Here is a 16,666-nt window from a genome sequence, read left to right as displayed (position 1 = left end):
ACGGTCACTTCCTTTCTCAAACTCCCTGATGATGATATTAATTTGATAATACAAAATTAATCTTTTTACGTTCTTGGCGTGATTTTAGGCTATAAACTAGGCAAGAGAGATATATAAAATGAACCACCATCACATTTATAAGTACGTGTACATGATCAAGTCCAGCAACTTTGAATGACTCCATTCACATGCATGTCTATATCTTTTTCTACACATTGCAATTTGAACAAGACATCAGGTGGAATATCCGCCATCTTTGGGCTAATTGCAGAGACTCTGATCGCCCTCTTCACTTTGGATTTCCTGCTTAAGCATATTAGATTAATGGTATCGGTTTGTGAAAATCAAGGTGAAAACGCATCTTTTTGTAATACTAAACCACAGACAATCATAAAAGAGCGAGAAACCAACCTTTTCTTGGAACAGTGGCATCGTGCTGGAGATGAGCCACACTTGAGAACGGCCACATCGTCCATGGAGTTACACCTCCTCTTCAAGGAGCAGGAAGAAAGAGGTGGCTTCCCCCGCAGATGACAACTGAGACATGTGCATAATATGGAATTCGGACGACAAGGAAGGCTGCAAGCTCTCAGTATCCCCTGTCAAAGTCGACACGAAAGAATTCGCATCCTTCCTCTCCACGGACCCAATATTCTTTGCCCCCATATGTGGGGGCAAATGGGAGTGATTATTCGGCAGAGGAGGTAGGCGAAAAATCGGTGTATGAGTGGGACAATAAACCTTAAAAGCAGAAACAGGCTCTGTTTTCAGATGCTGAGAATGTGGGTGCTCTGTTTCTTCGTTCAGCTGTACTAGTAAATCAGAAGCACGAGCAAGAGAAACAGGAGCCCTTTGGAGCCGAACATGGTCTATTCTTCTTCTATCCAGTAAAGATATCACCTTCGGGAACTTTTCCACCGTGACATCCGCAACAGCCCCCAGCTCCATGGAAGCTTCGTTACTAGTACTGGTCGAATCAACTGTTGCTTGTCCCTGTTGGTATTGGTCTTGAGAAATCAATCTCATCAGCTTCTTGACCCTCTGAATCTCAGCAGACGCAGCTTCCTTCACAGAAACAGCGCCCTCTTCAATCTTCCCCGAGAAACCATCGCCCCCGCCACATCCCATCATCAGCTCCACCATTGCACTAAGAACAGAAGACCACCATAGCAAGGAAAGATATATACACAATATAGATTCGATTGCATTGTTAAAGAAGAACAACAAATGATGACGAGGAAAGCAAAAAAGCTGTAAAGGGTGGAGACTGGAGATTGGAGATTAAAAAAAAAAAAGAACAGAGAGTGGGATTCGAGTCAAACTGATACCTTCCCCAATGCAGCAAAGGCTAAAAAAGGGGTACTGACCCGTCCATCATCTTCTTCATCGTTCTACAGTCAAACTTCCCGAAAAACAACCTATGGCTCCCAAATTCCTTCATTTTCTTCGCAGGAATCATAAAATATGCCGAACGGACACGCTCTTTTTATCTTGTAAGTTGGAGTACATTCCGAGAATCCATGCTTACAGAACCAGATCCTGAACCAGAGTACGCGAAGCTCATGGAGGCATTCTCTTCAGAGAAAGTAGCCAGACTTCCTACAACAATGTCACAAACATTAAAGAATCGAAGTCGGCCTTATATTCTTCTCAACCGAGAGAGAAGCAGGGATCATAAATTGACTTTGAGGTGGTGAAATATGGTTACCACCATTAAATATTTTAACATGAACATTAATAATTGGATATTCGATTTTTTATGATCCATAATAATAAAATAATAATAAATAAATATGTACCTTTCTCTATCTATTTGATAGAGAATCTGGCTTGACTATGAGAGAAGAATCACCTTAGCAACTTTACCTCCAAGTGTCTCCAGATGGCTAGAGGCATAATAATTTTGTAGATCAGAACCTTTTAACCCCTCAGTGCTATTTATAGATTTCTGACCATCAAGAAATCTTAGAGTTTGTGTCTAACTATAATTAGAGATATAGAGTTTTAATCTTATCTCTTAAGAGTTTTCTTATCTCATTATAACTCATTTATTAACTGATTAGTTTTGAGCTATTTCAAACTCTTTTAAGATGGGTGTGTGGGACATAGAGTTTAAATAAAACTCTTACATTTTCCCACTTGGCCCATACGCCCATAAAATAACATTTTTCGTTCATAGGTTTTTTATAGGAAATTAACCATATTGCGCAAATTCATTTCCTGAAACTTTCATAGCTCAAAGTACATTACATGAGTTCTGTAATATCAATGTCAAATCAACTACCAGTGCGAGTCATCGCGGTCCTCTGTTTTATAATCAACAAATTCCCTTCCATGTACTACAATACCAGTAACTAATTTTACATGATCTTTAATTGGGATAATTAAGACTAATGTCGTGATGCCTTGGGTTCCAATTCATGTCTATTGTAGACATTATCTTGTCGTCATTCACTCTGAGAAATTCTTGCCATACATTTTTAGCGGCTTGTCTATAAGTCGACAATTTCAAGTCTTAAGATAAATTTTCTTAGTCAGATACTATAAACTGTGGCCTCAAAGCATACCACAAACTCAATCTCTATTGCACATGAAGCAGTAAAAGATTTGCCTCATACTTTTTCACAAATAACTCTACTAGATAGCAAAATACATAATCATAACTGTATTTTCCATCATTAGAGTAATCCCATAAAATAGGGTCTAAATATCTAGTTACTTTAAGAGTATCAGTTCTTCTTAAGACAACAATATAGTCTTTAATTTTTTGCAAATAACCTTGCACTCTTTTCACAGCTTTTGAGTCAAACATCCTTATGTTACTTTGGCAACAACCAAAGGTGCCGACTAAAAAACTGATATTCAATCTTAAAATGCATATACAGAATTTCTTTAATAACCTAATCAATTCGAGAATACTATAAAATACTAAGCATGTCACATTTTATTCTTCATGCAAAGTCTTTCAAAACTTTATGCAACGATACTAAAACAATCTTAATAGTCATTGCCTTGGTATTAAAATTCAATCTCAATTACGAATGATGTCTCATTCATAAATTTCATTTAGAGACGTAACTTTGATGTCATACTACTAACGATGACTCATACTTGCCAAAAAATTCATATACATGCATGACCAAAATGCAAATATACTCTCACTGACATACGGGTATATACATTAACAATAAATATTTTTCTTAATCTCAAAACAGTATTGGTATTATCAAATTTCAGATATCAATTTTTAAAAAACTGTTACCTTTTTCTAGGTAATCCTTTTATTCGTTTCTTGTAGACTTCAGACTTTTATTCTACAATTATTTTCACATTCATTTGATGTAACTCTAGACTATAATGAGTTACTAATGTCATAGTAATCATCAATGAGTTATTTCAGATTTAATAGAAAAAATCTCTAATCAATGCTCATTTCTGAGTGAAATCCTTAATTACAAGTCTAACTTTATATCGTTCAACATTGCCCTTGAAGTCAAGATTTTGTCTCCAAAAATCATTTCCATTCGACTTTTCATACATTTAAGATAATTTAAACCAAATTTTAGACTTTACATTGATCTATGAATTTCAATCACTCTTTTATGCATCACTCTTTTATAGAATCACTTATTTCTATAATTTGTGAAAACATATGTAAACTTTTATTTATTTCTATATCACATTCAAATTTTGAAGATACACCACATGAATTGACCAAATAGCAAATCAAGAAGATTGCATGAGGTTACCTATTCTGATGTCTCTATGGCCAATTTTTCAGTGGTGTTTCTCTGATGAGGTGAATGATTATTTGCTTGTTGTTCCATATTATCATTAAGATAATCATAAAAAGAAAATACAAGAATTTTCAAAAGTACAAGAATACACTTCACGACAATCACATCTCTTGTTTCCATACTCCCACTCATTTTGCCAACCATAAGAAATTTGATATTTCAATTTTCTCAAAATTCAAACCATAAGTAGAAACAATACAGCCTAGATAATTTGAATCTCGTTAAGTAATTAGTAATAATAATGTACCCAATAACTATTATAAGATTCAACAATCTTTCAGTTGGGTTATAAATTATTACTTTAATTTGACTACCCATACATGAATATGCCTTAAAACAATTCATACTTTAAAAAATAAATCATTAAGGCTAAAAACACAATATAAATTATAAACTATTATGATATAAGTTCTAAACCATTATAGCTCAACTCTTAATAATTTTTATGACACTATTTCAATCCAATTTAATAGTTCCCTTTGCTTACATTCAGGAGTCCCCTGTTTCATATTGTACGTTTGAGCAAATACAGGCAAGTCTTCCATTGGTATATAATTTAAATACGAAAGGTATGTTTCTCTCTCGAAAGGATGGTTGGGAGGAGTGAGGTTTTCTTGCTCCTTCATGTGTGAGTTGATAATTAGGTACCTTTCCGAGTACTCTATCACCAGCTTTGAACATGCATACATGTTTCTAATTGACATTTTTTATCATACACAATATTCGTGGATAATAGACCTTTTCTGTACTTGAAAATTACATAGTATATGATTTTTACCTATGCACTTGTTTCTCTCTGATAATTTTATACTTCTTATTGCCGTCTATACCATCATGAAGTTCATTTTTTAACGTCTGTTTAATTCCACAACTTTCTTGCAGGGCCGCTTTGAGATATTGTCTTTATTTGTGTCGTTTACAGTCATATAACGGTATTTATAATAATAAAAACAGCTTAGATATTTTTCCATATTGTATATACTTGCACTAATATTGATCTCAATTTCAACAAAGGATTGTCTTTGTCGTCACATCCATCAAGTACCTTTATAATCAATCATCTTCTTCCTAAGGCAGCTATAATGAAGCAATGGTAATTTTCGTAAATTAACAATTACATATTAATGCATTTATATTAGACTTAATTATGTGATTTATGTAATTTACCTGTATATTTCATTTCCTTATATTATTCTTCTTTTCTGAATTTTAAGAGCGGAGAATAATGATTTGATAATTAAAAGTATCATTGCAAGATCCTTGACATACCCATATGCACCACTGTCATCTATTGGTATTCGGGAAATTGTGAAGAATTGCGATATTGCAGAGTTGATTAAGGGTTTACAACCCATGGCAGTAAATATTATTTTATTAGTAATAAATTAAAATATTTACAGAAACATTCATTCTAAAAATTGATTATGATTTAATGTAGAAAGCAAAATTCTAGATAAAGGCGAAGATAAATGTGATTGACTTTACCCAAGTATTTTATTACATGTCATGCGTTGGCTGTAATAAAGGAACTGGATATAAATACAATGAAAGCTTCGTTTGTATATATTACAAAAGCCAAGGGGTCTGCAAACCATGGTATGTATCTTACAATTTTAATTTAAAATTGATGTTTGATTTAATTTAGAATTTAACACTATTCGAATTGAAATTAATATATTCAACGCATTTAAAGTGCTAGGGCATATGTTGAACTGGACGATAATACTGGAAAGCTAGCTGCTACTATGTTTGGTGAAGTAGCAGAATAGACACTTGGTTGTTCAGCAGTTGAATTGATAGAACATGCTGGAGAGGTATCTCTTAAATTTTTCTTCAAAACTTAGAGTTTTATTATAATGAGTTAATTAAAAAATAAATTGGGTTTTTTTATTAATTATGTAAACCTATTCAAAATTTATTTTGTAGGAAAATCGACCATATGTTAAAAGCGTTGCAGAGAAATTATCAAAAAAAATAAAATTTGGAAGATTCAAGTTTATGTAGATCCAGAGAAACTGAAAGAGAAAAAATATAGGCAGTTTAATGTCATCTCTATTGAAGCAGTGCAAGATGAGGAAAATGCTGAATCATCATCTTAGAATCAAAATTATCTCAAACAGCTTTCATAAAACTATGAGCGATATTTATTTAAATGATCATGCTATAAATTCTATTAATGCTCTTCTTTTTTAATATATCACAACGTGTAATTATTTTCAATTACATAAACATTACCTCATTAGTTATTTAATTAACCAAAAATATTACATTTTTATTATAAAAAATTAATTCTTAACAAAAAAAATTAAATATAAACTAAACAAACATGCATTACATGTTACTTTCACCTAATATATATATATATATATATATATATGCCGTAAGGATCATTATTTCACACAGTCTAACTGGTTTTGAAAGGGGCAAAGGGAATTAAAAGAATACAATTTTTTTAATGGAATATCATACAATTGATTCTGTTGTTTGTATGTTTAAGTGGGAGGGAATCGAAACTTGGAACAATGGCCAAATCCATGGGGCAATACGGCCCCAAAATTACAATTATTATTATTTTTGGTTTTCATATATTGAAAATCATGTATAAGAAAAAATTACAGCTTCTTCAAATTCTATCTATATATGGTAATATAAATAATAATATTATAATACAATAATGATTGGCATTGTATGAGTTTCCTTGAATTATGCACTTGTTCATTACAAAACACTTCAATTTTCTCGAGGCTCACTAAAACGTACATGGCCACCGGTACGCACGTGGTGATTCGCTTCCTTCAACTTACTACTTGTTTTTCGGTTTTTATTATAAATTCTTTTAGAGTAAATTATTTTCTGTTTCTTTCAATATTTTTTATTTTTTATTTTTCAGTGTTTAGAAGTTTCATATTTTTGAAACATAATTATAATTGGGGATAGTCCATCTTGGCTGTTCTTCTATTAATTTATCCCTCAAAATTAAAATGTCGATGAACAATGGTTACAACCTTCCTTTTAACACTCATTTTTTTAATGGTGGGAATTGGGCTTTTCAGGCTTCCCAAATGTACACCAAACCAAACAGTGTTTCCTGAATCTCCTTCACAAGGAAAAGAATCGATTGGAGGGGGTCATTAATCACCAAAACATAGGCTTCCAAACAATCCGTTTTCAGATCTTCTATGTTTAGGCCAAGAGTAGTCAAAGAGTCCCATAGAGCCGAATGAGTCTTAAGGTTACACTGAAAGTATGTTTTTTATGCCATTGATATGGGAGATAAACACATGATTAGGGCTGGGCAAGCGGGCCGGATTTTTTTCCGGCCCAGTCCGGAACCCGGATAACTGGGTTCCGGTTACGGGCACCGGCCCGGAAAACACCCGGTCCGGTACCCGGTTTTTAAAACCCGGGTGAATCCGGTACCAGGTTTTTTTGGGTTTCTGCTACCTTCTGTGTTAAGAAGGCGGAAAAATGCGTGAGTGTGACTCGTGGTGTCACGTTTCCTCCCGTATCCTATTACACGTTTGCGACCTTTCATCTTCTCTTCGCGTCCCCTCAAATCTCTCTCTCCATATTATATACAAAGAATCCACCGATCCTTCTTCAGAACCTTCTCATTCGAGAAAATCTGACGGAATTGAACCTTCAGCAACCATGTCGACTAACCCAACCTCGAATCCCATCGGTGTACCTCCAGAACATGGATGAGGTCGAGAAGGTATTCAACCGCTTCAACACCAATGGCGACGGCAAGATCTCCGAGTCGGAGCTCGGTGCCGTCCTCAGCTCCCTCGATACCGCATTCGCAGATGAGGGAGAACTCCGTCGTATCATGGCAGAGCTGGACTCTGATAACGATGGCTTCATCTCCCTCCTTGAGTTCGTGGCCTTCTGCCGCTCCAGCTCCGAGGACGGATGATAAGATCCGTCGACTCCAACGGAGACGGTAACGTCAACTTTGAGAAGATGATGAGCAACACAAACAAAAGTAACGGCTCCGTGCAGTAGAATTATGCTTTTTAACAATGATTTTTCTTAATACAGCAGGAAAAAAAAAAAAAAAAAAAAAAAGCGGTTTCAATCCGGAACCCGGAATCCGGGTTTTACAAAACCCGGATTCATCCGAGTTCCGGCCCGGATCTTACCCGGGTTAATCCGATCCGGGTTCCGGCCAAGATTTTAAATCCGGGTTCCGGGTTGGATATACCCGGATTTCCGGGTCGGAACCCTGATGAACAGCCCTACACACGATCCGATCGATAACAACTAGATCCAAGGAGAATACGATAACATACCATGAATATATTCCTCATGTTAGAATTAGAAATAAATCATGAGGGCAAACAAAGGCCCATTGATTCAAAGCCCACAATTTGCAATCAAAAAGATTTGAAGAAAAAAAGTCACAAAATTAGCTACAAAACCCAATTCTCAAGCAAATTTAGAGACTTAAAGCTTTGCAACTAATTATATTATGATCTTTAATTTTAAAGGAAAGATTCAAGTAAATGACTCATGTGTAACATATTGGTGCTTGAAGTGTCAACAGAGTTAATTTTAAATGAAAGATTCAATCTTCTACCTTTGCATAAAGTAATTAAGACTTGTTCAATAATCCATTCAACCGCAAGTGACAATGATATAAACTCGCGGGGATGGAATCCCTTAAGACTTGGTCTACCTTAGTGTCCATCGGACAACAACTATAACAAGGTGATCAATTAAATTATGCTTGCACAAGCCACTTAAGACAATACACGTGTAGTCGGAAAGGACCCACAAAGGGGAAGAAAGGACCAAGAGACATGATATTTTCCATTTTAGTTTTTTTCATTCCAATTACAATTATTAATTTGGTATATTTTTAATGACTATCCACTTAAATAGTTAAAATATGCCAAATTAGAATACTGCTTGAATACCCTACTCATTGTGATTTGGGAGATCTAAGAATCATAGGTAGAGGTTGGTGACCGGCCGTCTTAGTTCTTAGATATGCCTCTAATTGTATTGTATGGTGTTAAGAGTTTGATGGCCTGATGGCATATGATCCAGTTCTTCAAATAAAAAATCTAGATTCGAAACTCCCCACCCTTTGTATAAAAAAATAATAATTGTAATGTATGGTAGTTAAAAAACAAGGGTTATGTTAGAAATGTGTGTGGTTTGTTTTTTAATAATGTTAGAAATTGTGTAATTTTAAAGCCACAATTTCCTTCTCTTCTTCATTTTGATACTTTACTTTCCAATCTTCCCAACCTCAACTCTCATTTTCAACAATAAATAGCTGATCTCTTTCTCCAAGTCCCTACATCTCTCGTTCTCTCCTTTTCTCCAAGTTCCTGCATCCCTCATCCTCTCATTTTCTAGCCCCAAAATGTGGCAGTAGAAGGAAGCTAGCTGGTCGTTGAGAGTTACAGCTTAATAAAAGGGGCAATGAAAGTAAGTTTGCTAATTTTCTATTAGTTTACAGATTTAGTTTTTGATCCATTTTTTCTTTTTGTTAATGTAAGCGAGTTATAGGGGCCGTCCGCCCACTAAATTATGGACCGGTCGATCTTGGTCCCAAAATATGTGGAACAATAACATTTGGTCCAGTCCTAGGTCTACAAATTTTGGACCAGTTCGGACCAAATCGGATTGAAACCTTATATATATATATTTTTTCAAATATTTTTAATAATTAATATATTATTTTTTTATATAGTAATCATAAAAGTTAATGATATAATTTTCATCTAATTTATTATCATTGATCATATAAAATGTAAAATAATATAAACTATCAATTAATAATAAATATGTAATGATTTATGTCATTATATGTAAATAGTTAATACATCGTACATTCATACATACTCTACTATTTACACTTAATTAATATAATTAGGTAATTTCTTTTAAATATCTAAGTTGCAAGCAGCTATGAATACTCTATGTATAATGAAACTATTTGATATTCATTAACTATATATAAAATGTATAACATTATTAATAATTATGCATACTAAAGAGTAAAGTCTAAGTTAGTGAGTAGTAACTATCAATATCATAAATATAATTATAGTAAAATTAATGATTTAGTTACATAATCTATATTAATAATTCACTTAATTTTACTTTAGAAATTTAAATAATTTTTATTAAATTATATGAAAAAAAAATGAAAAAAATAATAAAATAATTTAGTCAAACCGGACCAATAACTACCGGTTCAGTCCCTATGGATACTCGGTTCGGTCCGAAAAAAATGATGAATTATTACTCGATCGGACCAATTTAAAGCACTGCCTTTCAGTCATTTTCAAGATTCCATTTCTTCAAAATTGACACTTTTTCCAAATCTAGATCAAAACAAAATGTATTTTAAGATCCATTCTTAGAAATCTCTTATATATAGCTTCTTGTTAATCTGTAGTGTTTTCTTATAATTACTATAAACGTGGATCATATAAAACTAAGTACGCAATTATCTAAAACCAAAGTAATCTAAATGAAATTGAAATGATTTTAGGTCAATATGGTTGTTGTATCATGTATGCCTATAACCAAACCAAATTGATATCTATCTCTCCCAATACTCGAGGCCCTAGAATCCCCTTTTGTTGGCACATCATGACGTTCCATAACTTCCATGTTCTTATTTTAGCGCACACGCAATATTTGAGCTAAACCAATACCAATTTTCTTCACGTTAGTTTTTATATGTTGATGATTTATATATCACGTTGCTTTTCTTTATTAATTTTTAGTTGCATATGTTCGTCTTTTATTCCTGAGGTTTTTTTTTTTTTTTTTTTTTTTTTTTTTTGGGTGAGATACGATGGACATCTATTTAGGTAGCATTAAGAGATTCATCCAATGTGCCATTTGTTGCCTTTTCTAAATCTCTAGAAGGTGTCTATTTGTGAAGTTCAAATTTTGAAAGTGAAATATAGGCTTTTGGAGCTGAACTATACAATTTCATTGATCATTCTCTTAGGCTTTTGTAAGTGTTAAAGTGCAGCAACTTTGAATGGCTCAATTCATGTGCATGTCTATATCTTATTCAACACCTTACAATTTGAACAAGACTTGAAACGAATTTTGAATATCCGGCCATGATCTGGAAAAAGGAAATCTTCAATTATAATTTATTTTTATTTTTATTTGCAATTCAAATATTTCAAGTATGTTTCTACCTAGCTGTAATTCCCTCTTGTTTTCAAGGCTGTCTCGAATAAAGAAAGCTTTACACTCTAGAGTTGAAAAGTTGTCTAGTAGAAAGAATCACGACAAGTCCTTGCAATTATATTCATCTGGTTCAATTCTTTAATCCAAAAGGAGGATATGGTAGAGGTCATTCCGGAAAGGCTCAGGAAGACATGGGAGATATGGAATATCAGGGGAGTAATTCTCGTCAGCCTTTTATTGCAAATCATTCTATTTTTGGGTGCTCCCATGAGAAAACGCACAGGAAATAGGTTGGTCATTCTGCTAGTCTGGTCATCCTACTTTCTGGCTGAATGGGCAACTAGCTTCGCTCTCGGGCTCATCACCAGCACCCAAAGTTCTAAGCACGGTGAAAATAGTGATCTCTATGCATTTTAGGCTTCGTTCCTGTTGTTACATCATGGTGGCCCGGACACCATAACTGCTGTCGAGGAAAATGAGCTCTGGCTAAGACACCTTGTTTCCTTAATAAACCAAGTTGGCTTCACGTTATATGTCCTCCTCCAAACACTACCGAAAAACAACCTATGGCTCCCAACTTCCCTCATTTTCTTTGCAGGAATCATCAAATATGCTGAACGGACACGCTCTTTATATCTTATAAGTTGGGGTACATTCCGAGAATCCATGCTTACAGAACCAGATGCTGGACCAGATTACGTAAGGTTCATGCAGGTATTCTCTTCAAAGAAATTAGTCAGACTTCCTACAACAACGAAACAATTGATGTTGTTATTAAAGAATAGAAGTCCGCCTTCTATTCTATTCAACAGAGTGCGAAGCAGCGATTAGATGAATTTGAAGTGGTGAAATATGGTTACTACTTCTTCAAAATCTTCAAGTTGGGACTCATTGTCGATCTCGTTAGCTACAAGGATCTAGAGGAGAGTAGAATATTTTTTTATGGGAGAAGTCCTGAAGATGCACTTAAAGTGTTGGAGGTTGAACTCAATTTCATCTACGAAATTCTCTATACCAAGGTATTTGTAGTGCATACTCCCGGAGGAAACCTTTTCCGCTTCCTAACCTTTGCTTCAGTTTTGGTGTCCCTAGGCATCTTCTTTTTTCTAGAATGCAAGAATGGTTTAGATAATTTTGATATTCGAGTTGCCTACACCATGCTACTCGGTGCCTTGAGCCTGGAGGCAATAGCACTCTTCAACCTCATTTTGTCGGATTGGACTGCAGTTTCTCTCCACAAGACAAATGCAAATGATCCATTTGTCCTAACCATCTTCGAAAGATACCTAAAATTTAAAAGATCAAAGTGGTGTCCATGCAAGGATGAGTCTGGCATGAAGCCAAATACAAATCCGTCCATGCAAGGATGAGTCTGGCATGAAGCCAAATACAAATCCAAGTGTACTCTGGACCATCTTCAGTAGATATGTCAAATTCAGAGGTTCAAAGCGATCTCCATGCAGCAACGATGAGTCTGGTACCGATAATTCAAGGACTACATCAGTATTACTTCGCAGGTGGTCTGAATCCGTGTCAGGATTTAATTTGATAGCATACTGCCTCAAGCAACTTCCCAAACTTTCCAATGAAGAAAATGATCAGTGCTGCCGTGCCATTTCTAAGACGACTTGTAACACCTGGTCCAGCATCTGGCCCGCATTCTAAGGCTTTTCTTACTCTTCCTCTTTTTATTTTTTTATTTTTTTAATTTTTTTTTAATTTTTGAGTTTATAGCTATCAAAAGCTATTTGAGATGAGTAAAACTTTTGGAAGAGGTTGTGGGCTTAAGATTTAATTTTGGCAGATATCGATTTTTTTTTTAATTTTTAATTTTTTATTGGACTTGCCATGCTAGTTAAATTCATATGGAGCATGTATATTTTTAAGGTTTTTTCGGGGCCCAAGATTTTGGAGAAAAAGCCCAAACCATAAGAACCATGCTTGAATTTCCCTTCGCACATGGTCTTGATCGCTTCACGTCCGTTTTATTCACGGCATGCATGTCCGTATCCCCTCGACATTTACGACAACAACTCGCATAGGAGATATACTTCACGTTATGCAGTTTTTTGCCTCTCCTTTTTCCTTTAGGGGTTTTCTCCAATCACCTCTATAAATACTCACAAGTATTTTATGCATTATTGCCGCAACTTTGAGTCGTACAGTTAAACTCCTCCACATTTTTTTTTTCTTCCTCCCATCACGGCCTTAGAGGCCCGCGCGCTGCACCACTTTTCCCCCTCACAGCCATCGTCCCCACAGGAAGTCCTGCCCAGACCTCTTTGCCTTAGACAGCCGTGAACCCACGTCGGAAACTCCACCCTCAACCTCACCGTATGACCTCTGTTTTTGGGTCTCAAAACAGAGCACGTTTTCTCGTGCGGTGACTCCAGGCGTAGCAAGGGAACTCCAACGACGCCGACGTCCCAACCGCTCCATGATCTGTCACTGCCCAACCACCTTGTCGCCGCCACTTTGCGGCCCTCTCGGTAAGTATTCCGTGCGGCTCTCTCTCTCTCTCTCCCTTCCATGGCTTACGGACCTCTTTCACTCTCTCTCTCTCATTCCCATGCTCAGCCGCTCAGACCAACTGTATTTTCGCCGCACCACTGTGATCCGTTGTTGTGCACTCGCAGTCGCCGAACCATAGCTCAGTCGTGTCCTGCTCTTTCGCACGGTGTTTCCGTTTTAATTTTTTTGCCCTTTTTTAGGTAAGAGGCAGCTTTCTGGTCTTAGAGTTATTACGTTGCTGTTAGGTTTGCATGCAGGAGGTAATAAAATTACGGTCCTACCTTAAGTTCAACTTTTGACAAGTCTGATGGTTTCGGTATGGGATGGACCTTTTAGTGAAGGTGTTTTGATCTTACGTTGGGTTTATCTTGAGATTTTTTTTTTTTTTTTTTTTTTTTTTTTTTTTGGGTTTATTTTAAAAGGCTGTTTTAATGTTTTAAGAAATATTGGACCTGCGTTTTAAAATTAGTCTGGGTCAGGTTATGGTTTTTATGGAAACTATTTTTTTTTTAGTGAACATTAAGTGAATAATGGATGGTTTTGGAAAAATGATGGTATTTTAGATTTTGAGGATTTAGAATAGGTTAATTTAGCATTTCGGGTTTAAATATCGAAATATTTGATATAAAATTTATGAGAATTACGTGATTATTTTTATAGGTGGCAAATAATTTTTGTTCGGCATTATTAAGGAAAATTTCTAAAAAGCTAAGAAAACCAGGTAAGTAAGGTTCCTATACTAGGTTTTACATAAATATTTGAGACTGAGGTTGACTTTCTGAAAACTTTGTATGTTTTGTTATGAAATGAGAACTTGGGAAAAACAACCCCGGTTGTTTCTTTGCATTATTCATGAAATCGGTATGAAAAAGGAAAAATATTTTCTAGCATGCATTTTGTAGACATGAGTTATATTTTTGTCATGCTGTCTCTGAAAAGTGAAAAAGAGCAATATGAAAAATATCAAAATTTGTGCATTTATTTAGAAAGATGCTCCGACCTTATATTTCATTATGTGAGAAAGATCTGAATATTTTCGATACTCTGTTTTATTCTGATATGACATTTGAAAGCCTTTGATATGGTGTACTGATTTTGTATCTGACTCTGTCTCTGCTCTGCTCTGTTTTGTTTGGGTTGGTACCAACTTTTCTGTCTATGAGTGGACCCACTTTGGAAACAAATTGGTTTTTATGTGGTCTTTCCCGTGTGCACACTTGGGGCTTTGAGAATTATAAGGGGAAGATTCACATTTGTCTCTACCTGGTTTGACCACCGGGGATAGCAAAACCCTACTACGGGAGTTAAACATAATCTCTGCTTTGTGAGATGCTCTATTTTGATATGATGATGATGCTCAGATTATGCTATGCCAAGAGAAATTTTAAATAATAATATTTTTAAACTATCGCTCTGATATATTTTTTTTATAACATGTTTCCGCTTCCGCGCTCTGAAAAACGTTAAAAATATGTTTTGTTTTGCATGATAACCCTGGAAAATATTTTGTTTTTTATACTATACTGTGTAAATGCTCATATTTGCACGGTAGTATATGTCCTCTGCTTACTGAGTTGTTGATAACTCACCCTTTATCTCTAAATATTTTCCAAATAATTTTTATGGTTCAGCTGGAGAACAAGAGTAGGAAGTTTTAACAAGGTCTGATGATCGAAGTGAAATAAGTGCATGAGGGTACAAGTGCTTATTCAAGAGCCGTTGTTAGTAAATTGATTTATTTTCAAATATTTTATTTGATGAGTTAAGGATATTTTTTAGTTTTTGGGGAATTTTTAATTTATGTTATTGAGAATTTATTTGTTGTTCCTACGAAGGAATATGGATATTTGGATTGAGTGAATAAATTAATATTTTATAGAGTTATCTGGATTTTATAGTTGTGATATTGAAGTTGATATTAAGTAATAAAAACTAACTCTCCTAACCTTCGAGTTTGGGAGTTTGGGGCGTTACACGACTACTCATTTGTTGCATAATATACGCAAATAATATTGTCCCAAAGTGGACGTCCTTGATTGTTTGGGTGCTAAAGATTTTCTAGATGAGGGGAAATATGCATCCAAAAAGCCCTTTACAAGATGATATCTTTAAAGAACTGAGGCGGAAATTTGGAGAGGCAAATAAACCAAAAAATATCAAGATGATAAGTTCAGCTTCAGGTGCTTACATTCTCAAAGAATACATGAAAAAGAAGCTCGAAGGGGAAGCAGTACTTTTTGAAACACTAAAAAAAGATTATATTGAAAATGTTACCTTTGATGAGAGCCTTCTGCTTTGGCACATTACTACTGAACTCTGCTATCATGGACGTGAAGTTGATCACGATATAGATGCTCAACCTGGTGAACAAGAACTCGGCTATCATCGAAGTGAAGTCGATCACGACAAAAAATCTCAACCTGATGAACAAGAACTCAGCTATCATGGAAATAAAGTAGATCACCAGACAAAAGCTCAACCCGTTGAACATGAACTCTGCCATCATGGAAGTCAAGTGGATCACGATAAAAAAGCTGATGATTATCAATATCATAAATTCAGTAAGCTCGTTTCAGATTACATGCTATATCTTTTAGTGATGAAACCTATTATGATGTCTGTTGTGGCAGGTATTGGGCAAATTAGATATAGAGATACATGTGCTGAGGCTAAAAGATTCTTTCGCAATAAGGGATTAGGACCAAACATGGAAAAGGATGCTTGTGATCAAAACCTCCTTGCTGTGAATACAGATGTTAAACCTGCTCATGTGAAGGGAGATAGAAGCAAATCTGTATTGTTTGATGCATGCATGCTAGCCAAAGAGCTGAAAAAATTGGAGGACAAGAAGAAATGGGAGGTAATTACTACAAAAAAAGATAGAATTTTCGGTGTTGGTTATGCATCGACAACTGTCTAGAAAATGCCACTAATTAATTCGCGGCTTTTTTTACCGGCGTAACTGTCCGCCGATAATGGAGGGTCGCTATTTCCATGTTCCGGCGTTTGCTATTTCCATGTTCCGGCGTTTGCACAAACGCTGGTATTTGTAAATCTCATTAGTGGCATTTTTATACAATTTAGCGACATTTCTTGAAACACCGCCATAGTACCTACATTAACAGCATTTCTCGAAACGCCGCCACTTTATCGTGCCATCCCCTGACATATACTAGCAGGGTTACCAT

The 16,666-nt window shown here is 35.2% G+C and overlaps 1 protein-coding gene and 1 pseudogene across 1 annotated transcript; one reads left to right on the top strand and one right to left on the bottom strand.

Annotated features, from left to right (window-relative positions):
* Positions 1 to 68: 68 nt before the first annotated feature.
* LOC122297486 lies at positions 69 to 1,595 on the bottom strand (annotated as a pseudogene).
* A 9,528-nt stretch (positions 1,596 to 11,123) lies between these two features.
* Positions 11,124 to 12,337, top strand: LOC122296636. Its single transcript, XM_043106439.1, has 3 exons — positions 11,124 to 11,355; positions 11,566 to 11,681; positions 11,780 to 12,337. The coding sequence occupies exons 1-3, from the start codon at positions 11,124 to 11,126 to the stop codon at positions 12,335 to 12,337; spliced, it is 906 nt and encodes a 301-aa protein (XP_042962373.1).
* Positions 12,338 to 16,666: the final 4,329 nt, after the last annotated feature.

This window comes from Carya illinoinensis, chromosome 15, assembly GCF_018687715.1.
Source record: "Carya illinoinensis cultivar Pawnee chromosome 15, C.illinoinensisPawnee_v1, whole genome shotgun sequence".
Classification (NCBI taxonomy): domain Eukaryota; kingdom Viridiplantae; phylum Streptophyta; class Magnoliopsida; order Fagales; family Juglandaceae; genus Carya; species Carya illinoinensis.
This window is presented reverse-complemented; position numbering and strand designations above follow the sequence as displayed.